Here is a 27,999-nt window from a genome sequence, read left to right as displayed (position 1 = left end):
CACAGAGCGTTTCTCCAAAAAAATGCAGAATGAGTAGTGGCTAGTTTTGGGAGAAGCCGTTAAGAGCCCACATAGAAGAAGGCCCTAAAGGTAAATTTTTTCCCACAGTTGTCATTGATTACCTAAAGATGCTTTCAAAGTTAGGCTAAGCAGGAAGAAACAAGTCCTACCTCTGTTAGATTCAGTTAAGGCACTTGCATAAATAAGTTTTAGGGATAGAAGCAGAATATTGTCTGAAGTAAGTCTTTACCTTTGAGAGAATAAAGCTATACATTTATAAAGCAATGACTTTTATACTTTTTTGAAAAGTCATATTAAGAAATATGTTTTTTATTATGACCTGGTCATACATACATATGTAGATATATGTGTATATGTATGTGTGTATACATACATATATGCACATATGCACAGATATACGTATCTATTTATCTAAGACTAAAGTTACCCATGCCAAACAATCTTATCCCCATTATGTTCAACACAGCTTGATACTATCTATTCTATTTCACTTTCTAAAATAATAGTCACAAATTACCAAATTGATATCTTAGCCTATGCGCAGATAGATACCCTGTCCTTTGAAAAACACTGTTCTACAAGTATTCAAAAAAACACTGTTCTACAAGGGTAAGAATCCAAAACCATCTAATTTTCTCAACCAAGGCACTGATAAAAAGATAACCTTAAAGGACAGGAAAGCAAAGGACATGCTAGAAATGAAGTTCAGAACAAAGCACCCTTCCTTGTCTTCTATTATGGAAGTGGAAGGAAAAAGAATGGAAAGGATGGTTTCCTGAGATGTAAAACCCATCTCTTTTCAGTTTGACACATTTGGGGAAGACACTATCAAAGTTTTTCTAACTCCAAATGAATATAATTATGTTAAATACATTAAAAAAAATCCAAACCTTTGGCTGAAATTTAAGCTTTTCTGGACTAGTTCTCTTATACTCAGCTGATGATCACTACTGTATACCAGCTGCCTGGGGTGGGTGTGGGTGGCGGGTCCTGGCACTAGATGCTTCAGGTATATCGTATATACGTTAATACACACACATATAAACTAAAACATTTTGAAACTACCCGGAGTTTGTATACTTAAATATTAAAAAATGGCAAAATCCAGTTTCAGGTGGAGGCTAGTTGAGCATTTTGGTAAGAATTTCACACTGTTTAAACACATATTTCTTTTGGTAGAAACAACTGTTTTAGAATCTTAACAAGGTTGGAAATATTGCTGATAGCATTTATACATAGTGATAGGTAAGTATACGACCACATAAGCACACAGTATGGTAGATAATAAGTACCAGGACGGTTCTAAGTGGCCCTGGAAAGGATGACTTATAACTTTCTGGGGCTTTATAACTTAATGACCTCCCCTACCCAGAAAAACGCAGCTCACAACCAACCACAGGCACCGAAATGGAATGAAGAACCTGCAGAGTTACTGACAAAGACCAACTGAGGCTAATCCTAAAATCCACTCTCCTTCTCTACTACTTCTCTATCAATCTACTTCTTTCCCATCCTCTGTGCTAACTTTATTCCCCAAATAGCAAAGCATTTCTACTCTACCACTGATGTATAAGGAGGGGGATAGTCCTCAGGACAGTAATACATGACAGCAGCTTTCGTGGTAAAGTTACCGAGGTCATGGGTTCCTCGTATGAATTTTTTCAGAAGCCCAGTAGGAAAAATAGAGCTACTGTATGTAGGTCACACTTCACTCCAAATTTCCCTGTTTCCCAAACACTGGTTTCCATAGTGAGTCCCTTCTCCTCCTACAGAAGCCTCTGGCTCCAGCTTTAAATTTCTCCTAGTTGACTCAAGCATGCAGTTATGGTTGGAGGCCTGGCATGGAGCACTCCCGGGGCTGGGAATGCGCACTTACGCTGTCTCCGATGGATCGCAGCTTGTAGAATGGCTGAATGTAAAACCAGGACCCTTCGTTTCCGGCCTCATCCAATGTCACTCTCATGGCATTCTTCTCCAGCAGAGCCGGAAGCCTCTTATTCACAGTCAGGTATTTATTACTTTTCAGATGCAGTAGCTGAAAACCACCAAGAGAATAAGGTGCCTGTCAGCATGTCTCTGAATCTTTACCATTTCTCTTTCAGCCATATAAAATATGTATCAAACACTCCTCCCACCACTGAGCTGCCTGTGAAGTTAGAGAACCACAGAAGTGCCCAGGGCAAGGGGATGATTAGAGAAGGAGAAAGAGCAAAGGGAAGTACAGGAAGAGGAGAAGAAAATTATTTCCCCCCCAAAACAGCCTTGGACGAGATGGATGTCACTCAGGTAAAGGGTGCTGTCTGATAGAACAGCACTCCTGCCATTGGTTACCAGGAAGGGGTCTAACCCCACGTAAAGGGTCTAAAGAACTGCAGTCTGAATATGCCCTGACACAAGGGTGGCACTAAGGAAGGGCACTTCTGAACAAGAGACACAGTTCAGTTTAATAGAGGACCCCATTAGGGGGACTGTCAATTCATTTGAGAAAACATCACTGCTATGGATTTCTACCTTGAATTTCTAAGCACTCTATTCTTAATACTTGGCAAGTGGGTACATGAAAGGGATGGAAAGACTGAAGATCTAGATGGGAAATGTCCCATAGTAAGTCTAGACCAGGAAGAGTTGACCAAAGCTTCCCGACTCAACAGGCTCTAAGAGAAGATGGAAGGGAATATGGAAGCTTGTCCAATCTCTGGACACATGATAGACTAGCAGGAGACGCCACTGCCGACTGCCAATATCCCTTTTTCCAGGGTCATAGGTAGTTTCTAGAACACTCCCAGGAGGTTTACAAACTGCCAGGGTTACTGGAAGTAGAGGAATAACTTGTCTGATCCATGAGCCTCTGACATCCCCTAGCCACGATAAGTTAATGCGTTCCCAAGCCTTCGTTCTTACTCTGATGAGTAGCCCTGATCCTCCATACACCTGTTGCGGTGTTGGATTTGGGTGGTGTGTAATCTGATATTACCTATTGGTGGATGTCAAGATCTAGGGGAAATAAATATTAGGTAATATGTGTTCAGAGGATAATCTGTGACAGGTCCCTGTCAATCATCATAGGCAGCAGACACCATTATTATTACCATTTTGCTAGTGAGACAACTCAGGCATGTCAAGAATTCTTGCTCTAAATCTCAGAGGAGAAAAATTGGGAAGGAACTCCTCTGTCAGTTGTAAATTTAATATTAGCATTAGTAAAGAGGGGCAAAGTAGGAGTTTGGGATTAACACAGACACACTACAATATATAAAGTAGATAAACAACAATGACCTGCTGTACAGTACAAGAAACTATATTCAATATCTTGTAATTACCTTTAATGGGAAAGAGTCTGATAAAAGAACAGATATATATATACACACATGTATGTGTATAACTGAACCACTTTGCTATATACCCGAAACTAATGCAACATTGTAAACTATACTTCAATTTTTTTTAATGGTTTTTTAAAAGCCATATTTGGCACTGGACTTTCTCACAGACTGTTTTCTGCAAGGACAGACCCAGGTGGACTTTTTCTTTTCCAGCAAAACCTATGGTAGCTATTTCTTAAATTGTGTTTAATCCTTCCAAATTTAAAGGTACCAGAAATAAACAAGTAAACCTCAAAACCCATTAGGTAAGACCTGAGACTCATCATCAAATATTCTACCTGAAGATACAGAATTGCTCTTATTACTTCTGGTGACCAGCCCTTCAGTCAGTTTTTACCAAATATGAGGAACTTTCAAGGAATGCAAGTTAGGCAAGACCTCAACAGTCAGGCTCCTCTTTAGTTAGGAGCTTCCCATCTAAAAAATGTGGACAGACTAAATTAACAGCTTCCAAGGAGAGAAGTGGACTCTCACATTGCAAGAGTCCAGCCTAATCAGAAGAAATAGCAGACCTTTTCCAATAAACTGGCTGTCTCCATGGGAGTTTTATGTGTCCAAATAGGGTTTACTGTGCTTGCTTTTCATTTCACTCTTTGTAATGTTTCAGCTCCGTGACAGAAGTGTGGTTTTGACCTACCTGGATTACGTTGCCATACTGGATCACGGTACCCAGCAATTTCCTGTTTTCAGTCTCATTCTGCTTCTTTTCCAAGTCTGCAGCATGCTGTTTATGGAGGAGGAAGAGTGGTCACAAAGAGGCAACAATGCGTTTCACTTCTCTGCTGTGATGCAGAACCAACATAGCCAGTTCATGCAGGAACCACAGAAATAAGTAAATATTAATACCTAAGTACACCTAGAGGCTAAGTGCAATGAGCAAGGGGTTTAACAATCCAACTCACTATGCCTTTGCTTGTTGGCCTTTTTGACTTTTCAAAAATGTGTTCTTTCTTTTAAGGACTTCACAGATATCTGCTTAGCGTAAGACTAAGTCAAAAGCTTATATATATTTTTTTATTTTTTTTATTTTAAATTTATTTATTTATTTATTTTTAATTTTTACTTTACAATTCTGTATTGGTTTTGGCATAGATTGACATGAATCCACCACAGGTATACATGCAGCTTATATATTTTTAAAGAAAACAGGGTAAGGTTGGAAGGGAAATTGCATAGCCCTTTTATGATTTGCAAAGGTTATCTTTATAGCTCTGGAGTAAAATAAAACAGGATTTAAATACTGGTTTTGTGACCTGGATGTGTTATTTAACATCCGTGAGCCTCAGTTACCTCTTCTGTAAAATGAAAATAAAAACAGTACTCTCACCTCATAGGAATCACTTAGCACGGTTTCTCATCACAGAAGGATTCATGGAGTGTTAATTTTTATTGTTATATACCAATTATAATTTATGTAATTTTCATGGTAGTTCCCTGAGGAGAAGATGATTATTCTAATTTAATAAAGAAGAAACAGACTCAGAGACATGAAAAAGTTTGGTTGACAATGCATAGTTAGTTGAATGATGGCTACAAAAGGAGTTTATATTGTTTTCTCTACTATTATGTATATTTGAAATTTTGTTTAATACTGTCATTTAAAAAAATTACACAGCTACTAAATAAGTAAGAGACAATCTCACACCCACATTTGGGTAAATTCCAGATTGATACAGTAACAAATGATGCTGGAGATGTTACTAGCCCAACTTTGGCAGCCTAGGGAACATGATACAGCTGAATAGAGGGTTTCCAAAACAGTCAGCTGAGCGACTGAACTGAACTGAAGGCCTCCAACCCACAGAGTCCTTTTTCTTCATTTCCCTGTAGAACTCAGTAAGGACTGTTAACATATGATAACCATGCTCAAGGAGAATTAGTTTCATTCTAGGCAATTAAACTGCTGTTCCAACCCCTGACTCCCAAATCCAGACTAAGTAAAACCAGAGTAAAATAACAGGGATTTCTCCTAATCTGATGGGTGATAAATGCATGATGATGACCAGCAGTGTCCTTCAGAACCGTTCCCAGTGTTCTCCTCGAGTCTCCCCTGGCCTTCAGACAAGATGCCAGCAGACACCACGGGGTAATGGGCTTCCTTCCCAGATCCCCATTTCCACAGGACATTTTAGACCTGATCTTGGTTCCACCACAAACCAACTTTACCATCTTGGCCAAGTTATTTAATTTCACTGAGCCTCACTCAGCATTCTCACCCACAAAACGAGGTAAAAATAAGCTTTCCCCCGCCCCACCTCTCCCATCATGGAGATTAGAGAAAATGCATACTAGACACCAAACAGGCACTCAACACATTTTAACCGTGATTGTTATGCATAAGTCTCTGTAACTAGGAAATGTCCTAATGATGAGAATTTCGAAAAGTGGACTAAGTTGGCTGGATGAAGAATCTTCCCATTTCCATTAAGCTCAGCATCCACTTTGCCTCTACCAGGAAGATAGGTATTTTTAGGAAGGCATATCTTTTGAGAAAAATAAGCTGCAGGCAGCAATCCTAAACCAGAAACAAACCACATTAAAGGAATGTAAGGGTCTGCCTATGTTCCTATAGATGGCTGCCAGTTTACCCTATGTATCTCAACCCTTTAAAACAATGGTCTATTCAGAGGCTTCCCTCTTGCTGTTTTGGAATTAGTTACCAGTCTGCTGTTCTCAGGTACAAAAAGATAATATTCACTGGTTTCAAGACACATCCAGAAACAACAGCAGTGCAGACACCATAGCCATCCTTGGCATGCAACTGCCCTGGGCACGGTTCTCCCCCACTCTCTCCTCCTTTTCACAAACACCTTCCCTTCACTTCCTCCCACCTCCCTTCTCTCTGTTTTCATGCCCAAGCTGTACCCTCTCCAGAGAGCTCTCCAGTAACCACAGGTACTTTCCAGAGAAAAAAACACCACTGGACTGAATCTACTTAGAAGGCAGATTTATACTTTGGAGAAAGCCATTTATTCTTTCTGCCAAGCAGTTCTCAGCTAATAACAAAAGGAAATTGGAGAAAGAAAAAAAAAATCAAAGGGTGAAAAAAATCAATGAATTAAGGAAAATAAAACAACATTTTCCCAACAAACAGGCTTTTTTTTTTTTTTTAATTTCTGCTCAACATGTCACACTGAAAGGATTCACCTTTAGAAAATCTTAAAGTAGTGTTTCTTGGACTTAAATAATATAAGGGCTCCTGGATAAGAGGGAAAATTCTCGTGGATATTCCTCTGACTCTCAAGACTTTCCAGTGACTTCAATCTAAGAAATATTAATCTAAAATATTAAGTTTGTGCCTATGCTCAGATTAAGGATAAAAGTGGTCATCCATTGGTCACTGGCATATCTAAAAGAAAATGTCAGATTAATCACCAAGAAGGCCCAGATTTCATATTTAAGACTAATTAAACACCAGTAGCTCTAAAGATTAAATGGTATTTCCCTAAAAACATGCAAAAGGTAAAATCAGAAGTGAAAATATACAACTGGAAAATAAATATCTAAGAATATCAAATGTCATCTCTGAAACTCCATTAAAAGATTTAATGATGACTAAGCCCACACATAAGTACTAAGTAAACATTCCATGAATTAAGTTTATGAACCAGTCTAAGGATTCAGTTTTGCTATAAGGGTGCTTTAAGGAGAAAACTCTCCCATTCACGTCATATTTTACTAAGTGCATAAACGCTGTATATGTGTTGAGTTCACAAGTCAGTCTTTAGGTAACTCCCTCCACAAAATAAATTAGTTCCCTTCCCTCAGTTTTACTGATATAACTGACATATAATTTGGCTTTCAGAAAAAAAAAAATCCATCATGATTTTTAGTTCAACACGTAAAGCAAAAGGTTGATAAAAAAGAAGTAAGGTACAACCTATACCCAGGCCCACTGATCAAGGTTGCTTTAACCTTGGAAAAAACATATTAACTCTCTCAAGTGTATTCTAAAGATGAGTCCACACTTTAAGACAGTGGATTTGTACTACCCTTCTGAAGGATAATCTGGCAATATCCACCAAAAAGTTGGTCAATGGATTTAACTTTGACTTAGCCATCCTTTTTCCAGGAATTTCTTCTAAGAAGTAAACAGGCATGCACAGGAGGCCATAACCACGTTCTCCCCCACCCCCAACAGAATGGAAAAAAATTGTCAGGATCCTAAGTATTTCTGAACTCCATAGGGATTGCCTATCTAAAATTACAGTACTGCTATACCATGGAGTTATCAAGTAACCATGAAAAATACAGAACTACTTGTTTATTCATGACATAGTAAGTGGGGAAATAAGCAGGTGAAAGAAAGAGAAGTGAGACGGCATGTCCCCATTAATACTTTATACAGAGATACAGGAATAATAGGAGGTTGGAGACTGGGACACACACCAAATACAAAACCAAGATTATCTTTGAGGTGTAAGATTTAGAGAGCATACCATTTTTTTTTTCCCTTTTCTTACTCATGTGTTTTTGAAACTCACTTCTTACAATACTCACATGTCATTTTTTCAGAAGCATCTTCATCCTATCTCCATGGCAAGAAGCCTGGGTTTTTAAAAAGCTTTATGAGCAAAACAGAAATAGAGACACAGACATAGAGAACAAACGTATTGACACTAAGGGTGAGGAGGCAGAGTGGAATGAATTGGGAGAGTGGGCCTGACATACATACACCACTGAGTATAAAATAGATAACTAATGAGAACCTGCTGTACAGCACGCGGATCTCTACTCAGTGCTCTGTGGTGACCTAAATGGGAAGGAAATCCAGAAAAGAGGGGATATATGAAAACCTATAGCTGATTCACCTTGCTGTACAGTAGCAACTATCACAACATCGTAAAGCAACTACACTCCAGTAAAAATTAACTTAAAAATAAGAGTAAACAAAAAGCCACCTTAAATGTGTTACCTTTTCAATATTTAAGAATCCCAATAAATCAAGTACCTGTTGCTCTGTTCCTTGCACAATGACTTGAGGACAGTTCCGAATTTCTAAGAAAGAAATGGCACTCTATGCTATGCTCTCTACCACCATTATTCACCATGGACATTACTGTGTTTCTCTAAGCAACATCAAGGCCAATCCCATCAGAGTCACCTGTTATTTTATTTCAGAAATAGAGAAACCATTATTACATTACCACAGAGAGGTCACTGGAGCAGTGGGGAAAGGTTATTTAAGGTCAAAAAAAACTCTGAATTACATAACATGATATTGAATTAAGGCTTCTGAAAATAAGCAATGCAGGACCCAGGCTTCAAAAGACAATAAAGACTCATCACTCCTCTGGTTGTTCCCAGCTTAAAGTAACAGATCATTTCTCAGAACCAAAACAATGTACGTGCTATTTCAAGGTAACAGACAGAAACGCTGTCAGGAAATGTAGTCAAGGCCCGAAGAACAAATTACATGATTTGCTAAGGGTAGGGGAACCTCATTCTGCCAAGAGTCTTGGGAAATCATGACCAGAGGGGTTAGCATCCAGTTCTCTATGAAAGAACAGACAAACACAGCGACCAGCCACTAGATGTCATTGTGCTTCAGAGAGCTGGTGGCATGTTGCATAGCCTAGGCAAAAGGAAGTCAAAGTGGTCTAGACAACTAATTCCTTAAATGGCATTAATTTAAAATAATCTGACCTTTGATTGGGGTGCTCCACAGTAGTTGACAAAAATAAAAATGAAAACCCCCTGGAGACCGGCCATCCACCCCCAAAGGCAAGCAGCTTCCCAAAATACAGCATTTTAATGACGACACTAGAACATGTGAATGATTTTCAGACACGAGGGGGAAAAAATGTCCAACTAAGCAAGGAAAGTAGGAACTGCACAGAGTAACTAAGACCCAAAAGTCACGTCAGTAATCCTAAATCAGGGGACAGCACTGGTTTCCTTCTAAAATTTATTTAAAGCAAGAACAGCATGAAAGAGAACATTTGTTGTTTGTTTTAGTAAGGAGTTCAAAGTTCTCTGTCACCTTTAGGATTGCAGTTTTCAACTCTGTGGTTTTTGCAATGTCTTTTTATTTACTTATTTTTTTAAGTTTTTGGCTGCCCAATACGGCATGTGGGGGGGTCTTAGTTCCCTGCCCAGGGATCAAACATGCACCCCCCCAGCACTGGAAGGCAGAGTCTTAACCACTGGGCAACTGGGGAAGTCCCGGCTACCTGCCATTTCTGAGCCAAGTCCCTAACTCCACTTTACACATTCACACAAAGCACAGTTTTGCATGGTTTACCTAATGTTATTATTAACAATTTCCCCAAAATGAGAGTGTTCGTTAATAAAGAGAAGAGTGTGCTATGCATTCTTTATAACATTATGAAGAAATGCTAACCATTTTGAAAAATCACCTTATAGAAAACATGCTTTTTGGGCCACTGGAACTAGAGACCTACATCAGCCACGGTCTTTGGCTTCCTTATTCATGGGGTTTATACAAACAGGTACAAGCATTTATTTTCCTATGTCCTCTAGAATGATTGTGCCTGAGCAATAACTTAATAAAATACCTTTCCTTTTACCTGTACAATTCATTTTCAAACTTTGGTATCTTGGGAGGCTATATTATTTATAACTTTTATTTCCTGTTCATACAGTTACATATTAATAATATTTGCTATTCAGAGGGATAAATGGGTCTGCTGAGGCTGAGAATATCTGCCCTAAAACTGTTAAAACAATGATGCAGTCCTGCAAGCCTCCAAAGTGATCTCTTTCTTTCTGCTTTTTTTCCTTCTCCTACCCTCTCAATGCCAAAGATGCCTCACTGTGAGGCTTGTTACCTCCTCTTCCTCCAGGAAGTCCTCCCTGACTACCATGTCACTCACCCTTATTCACACAAGAAGATTTGGGAGCTCCTTCTGCGTGCTCAATCACTTCAGTCGTTTCTGACTCTTTGCAACCCGATGGACTATGGAGCTTCCAGACTCCTCTGTCACCAGGCAAGACTACTGGAGTGGGTTGCCATGCCCTCCTCCAGGGGATCTTCCCAAACCAGGGATCGAACATGCATCTCTTGCATTGCAGATGGATTGTTTATCACTGAGCCACCAGTGAAGCTCTTTCTAGGTGCTCACAAAGCTTTGGTGGTTTGCCCTATAATAGTATTTGCCACAGCTGTGTCACTACCTGTATTTCTTAGTCAGCTATTAAGCTCCCAGAAGGTAAGTCACTGCCAGAGCTTTCCCACTGTCACCGAGCACAGTGTTTCATTTTTATCCATTCATGAAATATTTCTTGAGCACTTACTATGTGCCAAACGCTATTACAAGGCACTGAGGATAGAGTGGTAAACCAGACAGACATTGCTCCTCATCTTGTGGGGTTGTCATTCTACCGAGTGACAGATGATAATTAAGGGGACTATTTAATATAATTGCAGACTGTGATCAGTGCTGAGAAAGATGTAAACAGGGTGCATGATGCAAGGAAGCAAGACGAGGGTTAGATGAGGAGCTGGGGAGAGACTTTGCTGAGATAACTTGCACTGAGAGATGAAGGAGGCAGAGATCTTCAACTGAGGCAAAGTCAGGAGAAGAATGTTCTCAGTAGAATAAGCTGTAAGCACTAATGTCTTGAGACTGTTAAGAGTCTCTGGTGCTCCAAAACAAAGGAAAGGAAAGGAAATAGAGTGAGTCTGGCCAGAGCATAGTGAGGTCAGTTCCGATGCCTCAGAGGGTACAGCAGGCACAAGGCGTGCATTTCATTTTAAAGGCAACGTGTGTGTGCATCCTCACACTCGAGGCTCAGCTCAGGGAGATCAGGGACCTGGTCTTCTCATCATGCCCAGAGCTCTCAGCATCATCTAACACAGCATGTGCTGAGTAAAGGAGTCCCCTCCATGAGTCCCACCTTACCCAGTGCAGCTGGCTGTGACTTTGCCACTTACTGGTCACAAACCAGGCAGGCATGAGCCCCACGTGCTCACAGATAGTGTACGTCCTTGATGATCATCGTCCGAGAAAGATCTTTTAAAATCCAGTTAGTAAATATTTGAGTGCCCCACATGTTGTAGGCAAGAGGGAGAGGGAGACAATAAAGCTGACACAGATTTCTGTCCTTGCGTAGTTTACATTCTAATCAGTGTAGACAGCTAATAAATAAACTGGAAAGATCATGGGAAATGACAAGCAGAAAAATAAAGCAGGATAGGGGGGTGTGGAATGGACTGAAATTTCAATAATACCACATTGGATATATGTCATATCTTTCTTCTCCACATTGCAAAGAAGTTCCACAGAGATAAATAAGCCTCACAGAAGAATTAGGTCATCTAGACACTAGAAGAATTATGTCATCATTTGACAGATGGACAAACAGGCTCAGAGAGGCTCAAAAATTTGCTTATGGTCACACAGCACAGTGGCTGTGGAATGAACATCTCTTTGATATGCCAACCAACAGACAAGATAAATACAATGATAGCAGCTAAAATCTACTGAGCACTTCTCATGTGGCAGACACTGTCGACATGAACCTTTCATGGTTCATTTCATGTAATCCTCACAACAAACTCTTGATGTGGCTATTATTATCATTCCCATTTTACAGATAAGGTAACAGAGGCACAAAACAGCCAAGTAATTCAGTCAAGATGACCAGTTGGTGAGGGGTGGAGCTAGCATTCCAATGTAGGCAGTTCGCTTGCTGAGCTTGTACTCATAACCAGTACTCTACTCAAAGCCATTATGAAAAGGAAATGGCTGAAGGAAAAAAAATAAGAAATGATCGAGAAAAGTAACTCTCAAGACATCTCAGGATGACCAAGACCCACCTTTCCTTAGGATCACAGAGGATCTCTTTTATCCCTTTATCAAAGAACATATGAAAGTCACTATCCAGAGCTGAAGGGCTGCAAAACTCATCTTCTCAACCCATTCCACCCAGACACAACCGTATGGCGGCTCATGAGACCTCGCCATGGAGTCCCACCCTGGTACGTACGTGCAGTTTGTTGAGCAGCACTGCGTCTGTCGTGCTGTTGGCTCCTGGCTTAGCAGCTTTCCAGAACTGCTTCTGGGCAGAGTAGCGATTCATGGGACATAGTTTAAAGAGGCAATCTAGAAGTGAAACAAATAAGCAAAAAATTGTCACTGAGGATATATGTGTATACACTCAACCTATGGAAAAAACTTTATTTCATTAAAGCATCATAATTGATATGTAAATGTAAGTGACAAGTTACAAAGCCCTTTTACAAACCTCTCCTTTGATGGTTAATTCTCATCACCATCATGTGAGAACAGAGACGAGGAAAATGAAACTTTTAGAAAGTCAACTGTTTGTCACACAGCCAGTTAGTAGCATAGCTGGGACTCAGAGTCCAAATCCAGAACTCTTGATGCTGCCCTAGAGTTATCTCATTTCCCTTATAATGAACAAATTTAAGGGCAATATTCTCACTAGATGCAACAACAGCTGTCATTGCTCATTCACTAAGTCATGTCCGACTCTTTGCGACCCCATAAACTGCTTCCCTGTCCTTCACTGTCTCCCAGAGTTGCTCAAACTCATGTCCATTGAGTTGGTGATGCCATCCAACCATCTCATCCTCTGTCACCCTCTTCTTCTGATGCCCTCAATCTTTCCCAGAATCAGGGTCTTTCCCAGTAAGTCAGCTCTTTGCATCATATGCAATAACAATATATACAAGCATTTCTGGATATAAATCCAACTCTCCTCAATTCAACAAAATTTTTAGAAAAACAGAAGTTTATTAGGAGGCACTTCCCTGGGCAATGGTTTCTTGAGTGTTGTTTTAATTCTCTGAGGAGTAGGAAGAAAATAGACGAACTTGCCCTCAGACTTTCTGTACCTTGTCCCTCTCTCTCAATGCATGGTGATATGCTTCCATTTATGGTTGCCTGGGCTTGTGACTTTTTACACTGTTTTATGTAGTAGAAGATGGAGCTAGTGGTAAAGAACCCAACTGCCAATGCAGGAGACATGAGTTGCGAGTTCAATTCCTGGGTCGGGAAGATCCCTGGAGAAGGAAATGGCAACCCACTCCAGTATTTTTGCCTGGACAATCCTATGGACAGAGAAGCCTGGTAGGGTACAGTCCATGGGGTCGCAAAGAGTCAGACACAACAGAAGCAACTTATCACATACAGTAGAACTAACTCACAAAATGGACTAGTGGCTTCAAAAGATGCCTGCAATGAAATGAAAACATCAAAGACAGTAATGCAGACCCTACAAACCAGAAAAAGGAAAAAAAAATGATGAACTAAGAAGGTCTGAAAAAAGACACCCAGATATTAAAAATTGTTTTTAAAATGCTTAACATGTTGCCTCTAACGATAAACTTTACTCAAAGCATTCACGTGCCTTAAGCATTCATATACCTGATAGTGTGCTAATCATGATTAAGAGGACACTGCATTATTTTGTTTAATCATAATCTTTTTCGTTGTCTATTTTCCTGCTTGTTTTTATAAAGTATACGTTATTATAGTAACACATGTATATAACTTTTAAACACACATACATACACAAAGTTTAGGGATATTTTCATGTAACATTTTTCACAGTGATACGCCGTCAAAAACGTTTAGAAATAACGTCTAAAAAACTAATCTTAAAATTTATACTCACTCCCTAAAAATTCTACCATTTGATATAAAGGATTTTCAAATGCTATTTATAGAGTAAATTAATAATAAATTTGGAATTAACACCCAGATCTGGAAAAACTGTACTCAGAAAGTAGATCAGACCAAGCCTTTAAAGAAATTCAGTCTCCTAACTGTACACTTATTTTTATCTGTCCACAGAAACATTTTCTGACAGGAAAAGTAAATACCTAGTTACTGTCTTAGCCAAACAACGATCTCAGTGAGAAATATTCATTTGCTCTCAAGTACATAGACGATAAGTGTCTATGCTCAGTCAAGTCCAACTCTTTGTGTCACCATGGACTGGAGCCCACCAGGCTCCTCTGTTCATGTGGAATTTCCCAGACAAGAACACTGGAGTGGGTTCCTTTTCCAGGGGATCTTCCTGGACTGAGGAGCGAACCCATGTCTCTTGTGTCTCCTTCATTGGCAAGTGGATTCTTTGCGCCACCTGGGAAGCCCGTAGACACTAAGACTTTCCTCTAATTCAAACCACCCTTTCTTCTAGTTAGAATCAATGAAGTTTTACTAAGTCCAGTACAAATACTTGACATCATTCAGAAAAAAATTGAAATCATGTAACTGTAGAAATAAAGGTACTTTCCTATTTCTACAAATCTCCTTCTTCACTACATATTTCTATGCAGTCACAAGCAGTTATAAGGTAAATATAAAAGCCATCTTTATCAAGACTACAATTCATCTATTGAAAGTAATTGTTAGTGCACATGAAAGACTCTATCCAGGTCTATACAGAACAAAGGGCAGGGCAGGAAACTGGTTTAAAAGATAGGACTGCTCTCTCCATCTCCAGTGAAAGTCACAGGTCATTGTTATTTACTCCATCAGTGGCAACTTCACAACATCACTGAAAGACACAGTTTTTCTACCAGTTTGAACCATGTAAACTCTCCATTGGCCCTGAGAACAATCACACACAGCCATGAGACCACTGGCCAGCATTAGACGTCTTATCTTTGACACAGGATAGAGGGCGGCATATGTACTGGGCCACGGTGACTTTCTTGATAAGTGTATGACATCACACAAAAAAATTCAAAACATTTAAGTCACCAGTATTCATATTTGATGTATGACTTACTTTATGGGTCAATTGAGGTTAATAATTTCAATTTTCATCAGTAAGAAGATACTGAGAAAATTGTTTTCTTCCCTCTAAAACAATTCATATGATGATAGCTAAGCGATATGCATTACCACCCCCTCAATAATTTGACTTAAGTTGATTTGAGGATCAACCGGATCTATCATATCAAGGGATTAACATGCAATGGATAGCATCCTTTTACAATTGTTCATAGTACAGCCAAGTCAAGCACCCCACTTAACAAACCAATGGAGCACCAACAGGCTCAAAATTTCAGATAATTTCTATTCACCTAAGATGAGAGTGTGAACTGAAGCACTGTCAGTCCAATTAAACTCTTGCTGTAACTTCCATAGCAACTATTTTTCTTGGATAAACAGAGCACTGTACTGGGTTAAGCATTTTTACAACTAACCATCTATGTAAATATAAGCAATGCTAACACACTAGTAACAGAACCAAATTAGCCTTGCTGATTTTGTCCTGCCTTCCCAGTTGCTTAGCAACTGATTCTAAGTGAAAATTAAATTAAGCAATTCAAATGGGATGTTAAAGTAACCTTCTGAAAGTCTGCACTTCAGCGGCTCTGTATTGCCCTTTGCTATTTGGATGGCACAACAGGACAAAATTAAAGTTCTGCTGGATCTTAATATTGTGCTAAGTATAGAAATGCACAAATATAGGAAATCCAGGGCAAAAATTTTACCTGTTTGGGGGAAGCAAATATGCATGTGTATCTATACGTGTGCATGTACACACATAGGCACACACTGCGCTTTGATTTCGCCCCAAAGAAATGTCACAAAGATCTTTTACATGACAAGTGTTTTTTTCAGGTCTTTGAAGAATAAACTAAACTCAGCTCTCAAAAAATTATTTTGGAATATTCCTAAGCTTTAGCAGATGCCACACTGGGCCGGCAAAGGAGAAGTGAGCTGAATGGAGGGGCTGGGGTAAGTGTTAAAGGGCGCGTGGCCTGAAAAGGGGACCAGAGGTGGTCCTCCATGGTTTAGACAGCATTCTAGAACTCTGCTGGAGGGAGAACTCTCAACTGCTTCGCAGATGTGTTAACCGTGGCCTGAGGCCTGTGGTGCTCTGCTGCGGAAGACAGGAGCCACACGTGTGCTTGGAGCCCAGCTTAACGGAAGGGGTCCTGGGGTGGGTGAGAAGGCAAAGCAGCCAGCCTCGGAGGGAATGCACGTCAGAGACTTAGTGAGAAAATAAAGTCTGCCGCAAGAACAGTTGAAAGCCAGTTCCTCGCTGTCCTCCACAACCTTGAACTCTAGAATGGGAGGTCCCTGACAGCAGACACTTGTATCTGTTCTGTAGGTGGGCCGCAGGGAGGCAATGCCTGTCCTACAAAAGCAGTGGGCAAGTAGCAAAGGACTTCAAGCAAAGAAGAACCTGGCTTATGTTTCTGTGGGAGCTTTCTTCTTGATCGTGGTGCCTACTAAGAAAGGGAAGGCTGGGAGGGGATGGATTTAGAGGAGAACAGAAGTCAAGAATCTTCTTTTGCCTATGCTTGGTTTGAGATGCGTATGAGACAACCAAGCTGAAATGTTCAGAGGGCTATCCATCAACTGAAAATACAGGACAGCCAGTAATTTAAGGGGATGGGGGCAGAAGAGAAGGACGGATGGAGTGCCAGAGAGAGGAGAGGAGAGTCGAGGAAATCAGTATGACAAATACGGTGCAGTGACCCACCCTGGTTCGGGAAATATAACTAAACCTAGAGAATATGTTAACTGAGGCTTACAAAGGCTTGCATTTGATTTGAAGTTAGTTTTCAGAGGACAGAATAAAGACATTCCCTCTCCTTTTCCCCTTCTCTCAACAAAACCATGATACAATGAAAATTAAAAACAAAAAAATGCAAGTTCATCTCCTAAGAATCTTAGATACATCTTCCCAAGTTGGAATAAATGAACATGGATAGAAGATGGATGGGTGGAATTGATCAATGGAGGGATTCTCTTTCCATCTTCATTTATATATTCAATACCTTTTAATAACCTATAATGGAGAAGAATCTAAAGAAGAATATGTGTTTGTGTGTATCTCTGAATCACTTTGTCATATACTTGAAACTAACAAAATATTGTGTATCAACCATACTTCAATATTTTTTAAAAAACATCTAGTATGTCTTTAGCTCAACAGTGAACAACACTTACAGTCATAAGAAGCTAACACTAGATATAAATTTAGCCAAAAGATGTGATATAACTTTACCTAGGGGATGGAGGGTGCACAGGGAGGTGTCAGAAGCCACCCTCATCTATAATAACAGGGCGTGAACAGGTGATATTTAAAAGAGATTAATCTACAGACATTAAGAGACACATATCATCCAGAAATACAGTGGTAAATACCAAAAGAAAATGTTAACATGTTTTAAGTTGTTGCCTCTACAAAGTGGGAAGGCGTGAGGTGCCAGACATAGGAGTGTTATTTTTATTCTGCACTTTATCAATATGTGACTTTTTTGGCTCAATTCACATAAAATTAACTGGCTTCAAGTGAACAATTCTGCGGCACTCCATGCATTCCCAATGTTGTACAATCACCACTTCTAAGTTCTGAGACATTTTCATCACTCCCAAGAGGAAAACCTGTATCTATGAAGCAATTCCTCCTCCAACCCATGTACCCATGAAAGTCTTTAACTTTTATAAATGACCTTTTAATACTAAAGCACTGTTCAATATCATACTGAGATATCATTTTACACTACAGGGTGACAAAAGGCAACATATAATCTAATATATAATCCAGCAACTCTCTGCCAGACATAACATTTCTGAGAAATCTCTTCTAGGCCACCAAATCTCGCACTTTGGTATGTGGAAGGATTCTCTAGGAGAAAGAGCCATGAGAAGGCACATCTTCTCTTGAGCTCATTGGCCTGAAAGAAATATTAAACTCATGCTCACAGGTCATCATTGGTAACCAATCACATGGCCCTTCCACTCCACCGTGATGTCAGGAACTAAGAAATGCACTTCAGTTGAATGCTCAGGAAGAAGAAATGAGTTTGCTAAAGACCAAACCAACACCTGCTGCAGTCTGTCCTCCAGTTTGCCAAGCATCCATTTCACTGTCTCTTACCCTACCCCCTGGCTGATGTGGTGGCAGTTAACTAGGCAAACATAGGCCCTTATTGCAAAGAATCTGAGCTCTTGTAACCCACCTCACTGATCAAAGAGACAAACAGTCAAGAAGTTATTTTTTTTTAAAAAACTCTTCATTCAGCCATCATACATAAATGTAATTTTATATAGGGAGAAATCAAGGGTAAATTTACATGAACTCAAATAAGAAAAATTTTAGTGTTGATCATACGTATCTTCTTTTGAAAAAGGTTAAGAGGCAACAGAATAAACATTTCAGAAGGCACTGACGATGTGATCAACAAAGAGAAAGCGGAATGTTAATTTTTCATCAAGGGAGTTAAGAGTCCAAAGAAGCAGTGAAAGGAGAAAGCAAAAATTGTTGGGCGTTAAGGACTTTCCCAACTTGACTTATGAGACCAACAGTTTCACGACAGTAGACCTTATCTGACTTCTGTATCATCCTGTCTCAAGTGTACTCAGTAAATTCAGGATCAATGAATGAATGAGTGGACACTCAAGGTGGAAGGACAGTCTTCAGTGGCAGTTCACAAAAGGAAAACCTCTTACTTCCAACAAAAGCCTTCCACAAACAAGTAATTAAGTCCACTTCACGTAAAGAGGAAACCAGCACAGCACATTGTTGTGTCTGTTGCATGCGAACCACATTTCCCAAGCCAGGACAGAAGAAGCTCTTTGAAGTCTGGTGACATTTTCCAAATGGAACTGCCAAATCAACCTTCCATTACTTGTCTGCAGAAAACAGACACTATTCCTGAGGGACAAAGGACAGCAAGGTAATTTTTTCCCACTTAAGTGACCAGATGCTTTTTTAGACTGAGGACACCCACGGTTGCTATCCTGTAAACTTTATCATCTTTCCTGGTTGCAGAAGCATCATTCACAAACACATTAAAAAACCAGAAATGTAGGGAGACACTTCCCTTTTTGACTCTTTGGCTTGGCCAATTTAATTTTTTTTTTTTAATTGGAGTATAACTGCTTTACAATGTTGTGTTAGTTTCTGAACAATGGAGTGAATCAGTCATGTGTATACATATATCACCTTCCTACCATACCACCCATCTAGGTCATCATTGAACTTGGCCAATTCAATTTTGATTTACCTTTTTGCAAGGATTATTGAATATAGATCAACTTTAACCCAGAGAAGAAAAGTAAAAAATTAATGAGGAAGGCAAGGCCGCTTCCCGTTGTGGCTGACAGAAGGGACCAGCAATCCCTTCCAAGGAACACAGGAAGCTGTCTTCAATTAGACAGCTAGAGCCTCTGTCCTGGCTTCTGCACCTGGACAGACGGATACGAAGTCCCGGTGCAAGTTAAAAACTGCTTGTGGGAGCAGGGCCGGATGTCTGGGGAAGTGTCAAGAGCCTGCTACTCTCAGCACCTCAGTCTGATTCTCTGTTGCCCTGTTGACTCTGCGAGTGATCAATATTCTCCCAATAACTTCCTCTTTGGCTTAGGTTAGTCAGTTTCTGTTGTTTGCAACCAAAAGTGTGAGCTGACCCATTGAGTGATAAAACATATTGCACTCTGCTGGTGATGGAAATAAACAAATGCTAACAAAAATAAGAGACAAGGAACCTGGGAACCAGGATTCCAACCCTGGCTCCAGCACTCACTAGCTGAGCAGCCATGGCCAGGCTACTGAAGCTCTCTGTGTCCACAGGTCTTCCTCTAGAAAACAGATCATCCCCAAGGACCACAGAGCCCGAAGACCTGCTTTAGTCTCTGGAAGCTTACAGATTACGTCAGACAAGTCACAGAAAGCCCAATATGGAAGCACTGAGCTGTGCATTGGTCTGGAAACTGGATGACTTGGTTTAAACAGCTCTATTATATGTTAGTTATATGACCCTGGGGGAAATTAGCTCATCTCTTGCCTACAAAAGGGCAATAATCACAATGGGTAACACAAACTAACCTAGAAGATTAACTATTTCACTTAAATCACTTAGTACAGATTATGGCACAGAGTAAACAAATATTAGCCGCTAAGACAGAATGGATAAACACATCACGTCTTCACACAAAACTGCAATGCTGGATGGTTATGCTGCAGTAGAAACAAGCTATTGTTACACGGAACAACAGGGATGTACTTCACAAACATTATTTGGAGTGAAAAAACCAAGGCAAAAAGAATCCATTTATACTGAATGAATCCATTCACATGACGTTCAAGAAGAGGCAAAATTTACCAATAGCTAGACAGACTAGCAGTCGCCTTTGGAGGGGGGTATTTCTGGGGTGCCCTTTGGAGAAGGGGCACTTTCTGGGGTGCTGGAGATGTTCTACCTCAATCTGGACGAGGGTCATGGGGGTTGGATTTAAAATTGAGCAGCGCTCAGATTTAAGATTTGTGCATCTTTGTGCGCGCACGTGTGTGTCTGTATAATACCTTAAGGGAAAAAAAAATGAAATAGTAGTTGTTCTCACAATAAGGAGGATGGTCTTGCTGATAATAGAAAACCAAACTTTCCCTTCATGTAAAAGGTTAACAATAGTGTCTGACTTCCGTGGCTGCGAAAACATGCTTTGTTTTGCCAGGGTTGGGGCTGGGTGTTTGCTGGTACATAATGGAGAGGAGGAAGGGCGGAAGAGAGATGACATCACTGGTTCCCCAAAGGGCCTCCGTTATTTGTTCACTGCAGGACATTTGGGCACTGAGGGCAGTGAGCATTCCCTGGCCCCAAGCCTGATGCCCAGGGGGACTCGGACCGAGGAGGGTTTTTCCCCACTGATTCTCTGCTCTATTCATATGGTTTTAAACCATTAATAGGAAGCAGTTGAAAAATGTAATCTGTAATGAAGGGCCATGATGACACTTGTTTCAAAATAATTGGGGAAAGGGAGCTGGGAGGAAAGAGATGACACGAGATGAACCATGAATTGTTAACAGTAAAGGTGTGTAGAGGGTACATGGAGGTTCATCATACTATTATTCTCTCAATTTGTATACAAACTTTACATTTTTTATAATAAAAGATATTTTTGTATATTCAAAATCATCTATGAAATTTATTTTCAAGTGTGAACCTTCTACAAAAATCCATCAAACACTCACCAAGTTCAAAACAAGGCTACTTTTAAGAAGAGAGAAGAAACAAAGGAAAAAAAGAAGAAAGGGAAAGAGGGAGGGACAGAGAGAAAGAAAAAAAAAAGAAAGGAAGGGGGAAGGAGAAAAGCCTGTTATATGGAATCTGTTATGTATATAATTTGTGAACATATCTGAAAACCAGTATATTTTGGAAATGAGTAAACAGCTGGAGGGACTTGTCAAAAAGTTAAGAAATGCACAAACAGAGAGGACGCCCAGCTCTATGTTAGATATACGAATAAAAAAAACTGGGGACTTTGGGTTAAAAACCTTGCTGTGTAGAATTCTACATGCTCAGTCTCTCTCAAGGAAAACGCAATTTCACAGCACACAGGCCTGGCTATTTCAAAAATTATAGCATGTGCGAACCTCTGAGGATATGTCACATCTCCAAAAGCACATTCAGAAGGTCTTAAACATCTGGCCTGAAAAGATTTACATAAGTTATTGGGTTGGTCATTCCAAGACCCTCCTGGAAAAAGACTTTTGCTATCAGAAATTACCATAACACGAAGACAGTGTACACTGTTTCTCCTGAGTTTGATTTCTACTTCACTCAACAAACATTTCTTAAGCCTCTGAGTGCTGGAAAAATCTAGTCCCTGAGGGTCCGCAGGAAGACAGACGAGCCAGCAGGTAACTGCAGGGTGTTTGAAGCATTTACGGCTCGGGCCAGTGGCCAAGGCAGGAAAAGGGATGGATGACGTAGGAAGAGTGAGAAGCCAGAGAAATCTGTAACGTATAATCACATCACCCCCAGAATTAACCTGCTTTTCCGTGAAGTGGGTCAGACTTCCTGATCAGGTCCATGGTCTAGAAGAGAAAGGCTAATTCCACCAGCCTGCCGGCCCTCCTCCTGCCCCTACCCGGGGAAGAAGGCCATCACCCTTTGACCTCACGTGTGCCCTTCCCTCCCATGCTCTCCATGTGGTGTTCAAGGCACCCTCAGCCGACTGAGCAAAGCTGTCACTGCTGGCTTGCATTCATTTCTCCACAGAGAGGCAAGAAGGCAAGTGGACACCAACAACCAATGGCAGACAGAGCCCCACTTGCTTACTCTGTTCCTTTATTGTCCTGGTCTCCACTGCAGACCTAGTGACCCAACTCTGGGTCCCTCTGTGCTTCCAACCCAGGGTTTCCCAACCAGCCCCTTCCTTGCAACAGATGGACCACTCCCTACAAACATATATTTAAAATTTTTTTATGTACATAAATTTTTTTTTATGTACTAAAGCATACCCACAGTGAAGAGACTGCTTCCAAAGGGACCCTTTCACTCACCCTTATTCAGTGAAAAGGAACTAAATAAACAAATCAAGAGTCACTCAAAGATGTCATATATTTAACCTAGATACAGGGAAAAAAAACCTACCGTCTTCATTTATATCATGACTTATATTTTCTTTACTTACATTTTTAATCCTAGCAAATACAGCCTACCATCAAACAGCCTTTTAAGGTAAAGTATCTCAAAAAAAAAAAATAACTGTTGAGCTTTTTCTTTCCTCCAGAACACCTGCCTGAAAGACACAACACATTTCCATGCAAAATAGTGACTTATTAGAGCAGCAATTCTCCAGGGAGTCACCTCAAGAATGACCCCATCCCTCAAAATGATCACACCAGGGTTTCTCAGCGCCAGTCTTGACACTCTGGGCATCATCTAATTCTCTGTGGGGAGAACCCTGGCAGCATCTGTGGTCTCTATATTCCAGGTATCATAGCACACCATCTTCCAGGTCTTACAGTCAAGAATGCTCCCCCACCACACCTCGAGAACCACAGGATTAAACCTTCCTCTCCCTTATTCTTAAGAATCAATGTGCTCAATTGACCCAAATTGACAAAATGAACAAAGTAGGTGTTGGGGAGGGAAGCATTCCAGACTCTTATCATGTCACAAAACCACCTTCTTTGTTTGCTGTATATGAAACTCTACTTGATGGCTAGAGCTCTCTTTCTAAAACTGACTTGGAGGGGGAGGCATTAGAATTGACATATGTACACTACTGATCCTTGGAAGGAAAGTTATGACCAACCTAGATGGCATATTAAAAAGCAGAGACATTAGTTTGTCAACAAAGGTCCATCTAGTCAAGGCTATGGTTTTTCCTGTAGTCATGTATGGATGTGAAAGTTGGACTATAAAGAAAGCTGAGCACAGAAGAATTGATGCTTCTGAACTGTGGTGTTGGAGAAGACTCTTGAGCGTCCCTTGGACTGTAAGGAGATCCAACCAGTTCATCCTAAAGGAGATCAGTCCTGGGTGTACATTGGAAAGACTGATATTGAAGCTGAAACTCCAACACTTTGGCCACCTGATGCAAAGAGATGACTCATTTGAAAAGACCCTGACGCTGGGAAAGATTGAGGGCAGGTGAAGAAGGGGAGGACAGAGGATGAGATGGTTGGATGGCATCACTGACTCAATGGACAGGAGTTTGGGTGGACTCCGGGAATTGGTGATGGACATGGAGGCCTGGCATGTTGCGGTTCATTGGGTCGCAGAGTTGGACATGACTGAGCGACTGAACTGAACACTGATGGTGGTGGTTTAGTTGCCAAGTTGTGTCCGACTACTGCAACCTTGTAGACTGTCTTCCGTCCATGGGATTTCTCCAGGCAGAATACTAGAATGGGTTGCCATTTCCTTCTCCAGGGATTCTTCCTGACCCAAGGACCAAACCCAGGTCTCCTGCATTGCAGGTGGATTTTTTACCGACTGAGCCAGGAGGGAATTCTCCATACACTACTAATACTATGTACAAAATAGATAACTAATGAGAATCTACTCATTATAGCTCAGGGAGTAGATAGCTCAACAAAGTCTACTCAGTGCTCTGTGGTGACCTAAATGGGAAGGAAATCCAAAAATGGGGAATATATATATACATACGGCTGATTCACTTTGCTGTAAAGTAGAAATAATACAACATCGTAGGTTTGGAACCTAAGAATTCCTATTTTTAACAATGTGATTCTTCTCCAAGTGATTCTTCTGTTTCTTTATTGCAGTATAGGTTATTTACAATGTTGTGTTAATTTCAAGTGTACAGCACAGTGATTCAGTTATACATACATATATATATATACACACACACATATAAAACACATGTGTATCTTTTCCAGATTCTTTTCCTTTATAGGTTAAGATGTTCCCTGTGCTATACAGTAGGTCCTTAATTTTATTTTATATATAGCAATATGTATCTGCTAATCCCAAAGTCCTAATTTATCCCTCTTCCTCCTTTCCCCTTTGGTAATTATAAATTTGTATTCCATGTCTGTGAGTGTATTTCTGTTTTGTAAATAAGTTCACTTGCATCATTTTTTAGGCTTCACATACAAATGATACCATATTAATATTTGCCTTTGCCTGACTTACTTCCATACTAAAGAATGAAATAATGCCATTTGCAACAATATGGATGGACCAAGAGATTATCCCACTATATGAAGTCAGTCAGGTGATTCTAATGTGATTTGTACCCAGCTGTACCCTGGGAAACACCAACGCACCGAATAAATTAATTCTCAAAGCAGCATTTTTCAAGCATTGATATGGAGACCATCATCTGTTGTCGACATGCAGGCACTGATTGAGTGGATGCGGGGAGAGCTCTGAGAAGCTCCTGGCCTGGGGACTGCTCTGAGTGGCAACATTTTAAGAGACTGAAGTCACTGCTAGCTGCTTGGAATCCCCAGTCCTGCCAGTATAGCCTTCAAGGTGTTTGGCAAGCAAAGCGTTCAGATGCCTCAGATGTCAGTGTGGTAGAAAGGACATCAGCTGAGGATGGGTGGTCCTTCGCTTGGCCCATCCACCTCTCCAGTTTCATTTCTTTAAAATGCTCCTCCACCAACACCCAGCTCTCACCATTCCAAAACACAGTTCTCACAAACATGCACCATATGTCACTCTTCTGTATTTTTACCAAGTTGTTCTCTCTGCCTGAAATTGTATTCCCAGGTCACCAACTGCGTCAGCACCGTGGCCATTTTCTGACTAGCCTACTTTTCATCCCTCATGCTTTCAGCTCACCTCAAAGCGCCCAAGTCCCTAGAGAAGGCTTCCCTGTTCCCTCTCCTATCCCCACATTGTTCCTTCCTCCAGGATCCCAAACAACGTTTTCTCCCTTCAGTTCAGTCGCTCAGCCATGTCCAACTCTTTGTGACCCCACTGACTACAGCACGCTAGGCTTCCCTGTCCATCACCAATTCCCGGAGCCTATTCAAATTCATGTCCATCGCGTTGGTGATGCCATCCAACCATCTCATTCTCTGTCGTCCCCTTCTCCTCCCCTTATGACCTGTGTAACAGGCGCATGGAACATTAAAGACTCATCTATTCAGTGGGAAAAAGTATTCCCTCTGTCCCTAGATATTAGGAAAAAAAGGACTTCCCTTGTGCAGGGGACATGGGTTCAATCCCTGATCCAGGAAGATTCTACATGCTGCGGGGCGACTAAGCCCATGTGCCACAACTACAGATCCAGTGTGCTCTAGAGCCTTTGTTCTGCAACAAGAGAAGCCGCCACAGTGAGAAGCCTGTGTACTGCAATTAGAGAGTAGCCCCCACTGACCGCAGCTAGAGAAAGCCCATGCACAGCAATGAAGACCCAGTGCAGCCAAAAATGATAAACGAATTACATTTTAAAAAATAGCAAGACATCGACAATTACCAGTTGCCAACAGTACCAATTCAGAAATTCAAAGTATCTAAACACTTACAATGATCAAAGCTGCCAGTATTATTTCAAGCCAGGTTTTTCACTTAAACCCCCATCCTTCCCACTGTATCCCCATCATGCCCACCTCACTTTCTGGTCCCCCTGTGGTAGATGCAGGGGATTTGGAGAGAGACGAAGGAGAGCAGAAGAGTCCCTCCTTGGCTGGAAGAATCAAGCTGGCTTCACACTCCAGCCCTGCATGATCGACAGATATGTAGAGCTGTTTCTTCCATAAGCACTTTCTCTTAGATTTTTATTTGTAAATAATTGCAAGCTTACATAGAAGTTGCAAGAGTAATAATACACAGACTACTCTTTACCCAAAGTCACCTACTGTTAACATTTCGTCCATATGCTTTATCATTCATGTTCTCTCTGTATGTACACATATAATATATAATATTTCATATGTATAGTATATATTGTACCTGTGACATACTTTCCTGCACTACTTGGGAGGAAGTTACATATATTATTGCCCTTTAAAATTTATTTCAGTGTCCATTTCCTAAGAATAAGGATATTTTCTAACATGATTACAGCTCAATTATCAACTGCAGTAAATTTAACATTGATCCTGTACTTTCAACTCATCTATGGTCCACACTTCCATTTTGTCATCTGGCCCAATAATGTCCTGTTCAGCACTTCCTGACCCAGTCCAGGGTCCAGTTTAGGACCAGGGATTGCCTTTAGTTGTGATGTGACTACAGCTGTTCTTCACTTTCTATGATCATGACATTTTTCAAAAACACAATTCCCCACTTTAAAAAATAAGAGTATTCCTCAATAGGTGTTTGTCCGACATTTCTTCAAGATTCAACTCTAGCTGGAGTTCTGCATAAGGGATGCTGTGGGCTTCTTAAGGCGACATTTGGTGACACATGGCATCCATCTGCTCTGGTTAGCACTTTAATAGGAACCTTGAAGATTAACCTCCCATTGCTTGACATCCCTCTTCTGTATTCCTTCTTCAGGGGGAAAAGCCTCTCCTCGGGCAGTCACAACCCCTTTCCAACCACTGAAAACCCAACCCATCAACCCTCCTTTCTCTTCCATGGAGCCTCCTTTCTGGCTCAGACAACCCCCCACATCAGCTCCCCGCAACACACACACACACACACACACACACACACGTCACCCTTATGAGCCCAGTGGAAAAATTACACCTTCTTTGCCCAGGGAAATGGATGCCGATGTAGCAGAAATGCTTTTACTGTACTGTCAACAGAGCTAGACAGCCTCTTTCATCTCTATATATACAAAAGTTATGACCAACCTAGATAGCATATTCAAAAGCAGAGACATTACTTTGCCGACTAAGGTCCGTCTAGTCAAGGCTATGGTTTTTCCAGTAGTCATGTATGGATGTGAGAGTTGGACTGTGAAGAAGGCTGGGCGCCAAAGAATTGATGCTTTTGAATTGTGTTGCAGAAGACTCTTGCGAGTCCCTTGGACTGCAAGGAGACCCAACCAGTCCATTCTGAAGGAGATCAGCCCTGGGATTTCTTTGGAAGGAATGATGCTAAAGCTGAAACTCCAGTACTTTGGCCACCTCATGCGAACAGTTGACTCATTGGAAAAGACTCTGATGGCGGGAGGGATTGGGGGCAGGAGGAGAAGGGGACGACTAAGGATGAGATGGCTGGATGGCATCATGGACTTGATGGATGCAAGTCTGAGGGAACTCCGGGAGATGGTGATGGACAAGGAGGCCTGGCATGCTGAGATTCACGGGGTCGCAAAGAGTCGGACATGACTGAGCGACTGAATTGGACTGATATATATATATATATTCCCTGGCTGGAATCAGCCACCCCCACCCTCTCCCCAAGCAGAGGAGACACACATCCAACTCTCCAAGTAATCCAGTTGTAACTTTTTTCAGCTAATGCTTTTACAAA

General features: G+C 40.9%; 1 protein-coding gene across 8 annotated transcripts in view; it reads right to left on the bottom strand.

Moving 5' to 3' along the window:
- Positions 1–27,999, bottom strand: part of ITPR1 (inositol 1,4,5-trisphosphate receptor type 1) — a 348,439-nt gene that overhangs the window by 207,457 nt on the left and 112,983 nt on the right. For all 8 annotated transcript variants that reach the window (XM_040245980.1, XM_040245986.1, XM_040245987.1 and 5 more), the window contains exons 5-7: positions 12,357–12,472; positions 4,042–4,128; positions 1,898–2,056 (exon numbers count right to left, since the gene is read on the bottom strand). In XM_040245980.1, coding sequence (XP_040101914.1) covers positions 1,898–2,056; positions 4,042–4,128; positions 12,357–12,472 — 362 coding nt within the window. The remainder of the gene's footprint in view (positions 1–1,897; positions 2,057–4,041; positions 4,129–12,356; positions 12,473–27,999) is intronic.

Source organism: Oryx dammah, unplaced genomic scaffold (assembly GCF_014754425.2).
Source record: "Oryx dammah isolate SB20612 unplaced genomic scaffold, SCBI_Odam_1.1 HiC_scaffold_9, whole genome shotgun sequence".
NCBI classification, from domain to species: Eukaryota; Metazoa; Chordata; class Mammalia; order Artiodactyla; family Bovidae; genus Oryx; species Oryx dammah.
The sequence above is the reverse complement of the archived record's forward strand: the minus strand, read 5'-3'. Positions and strand labels throughout refer to the sequence as shown.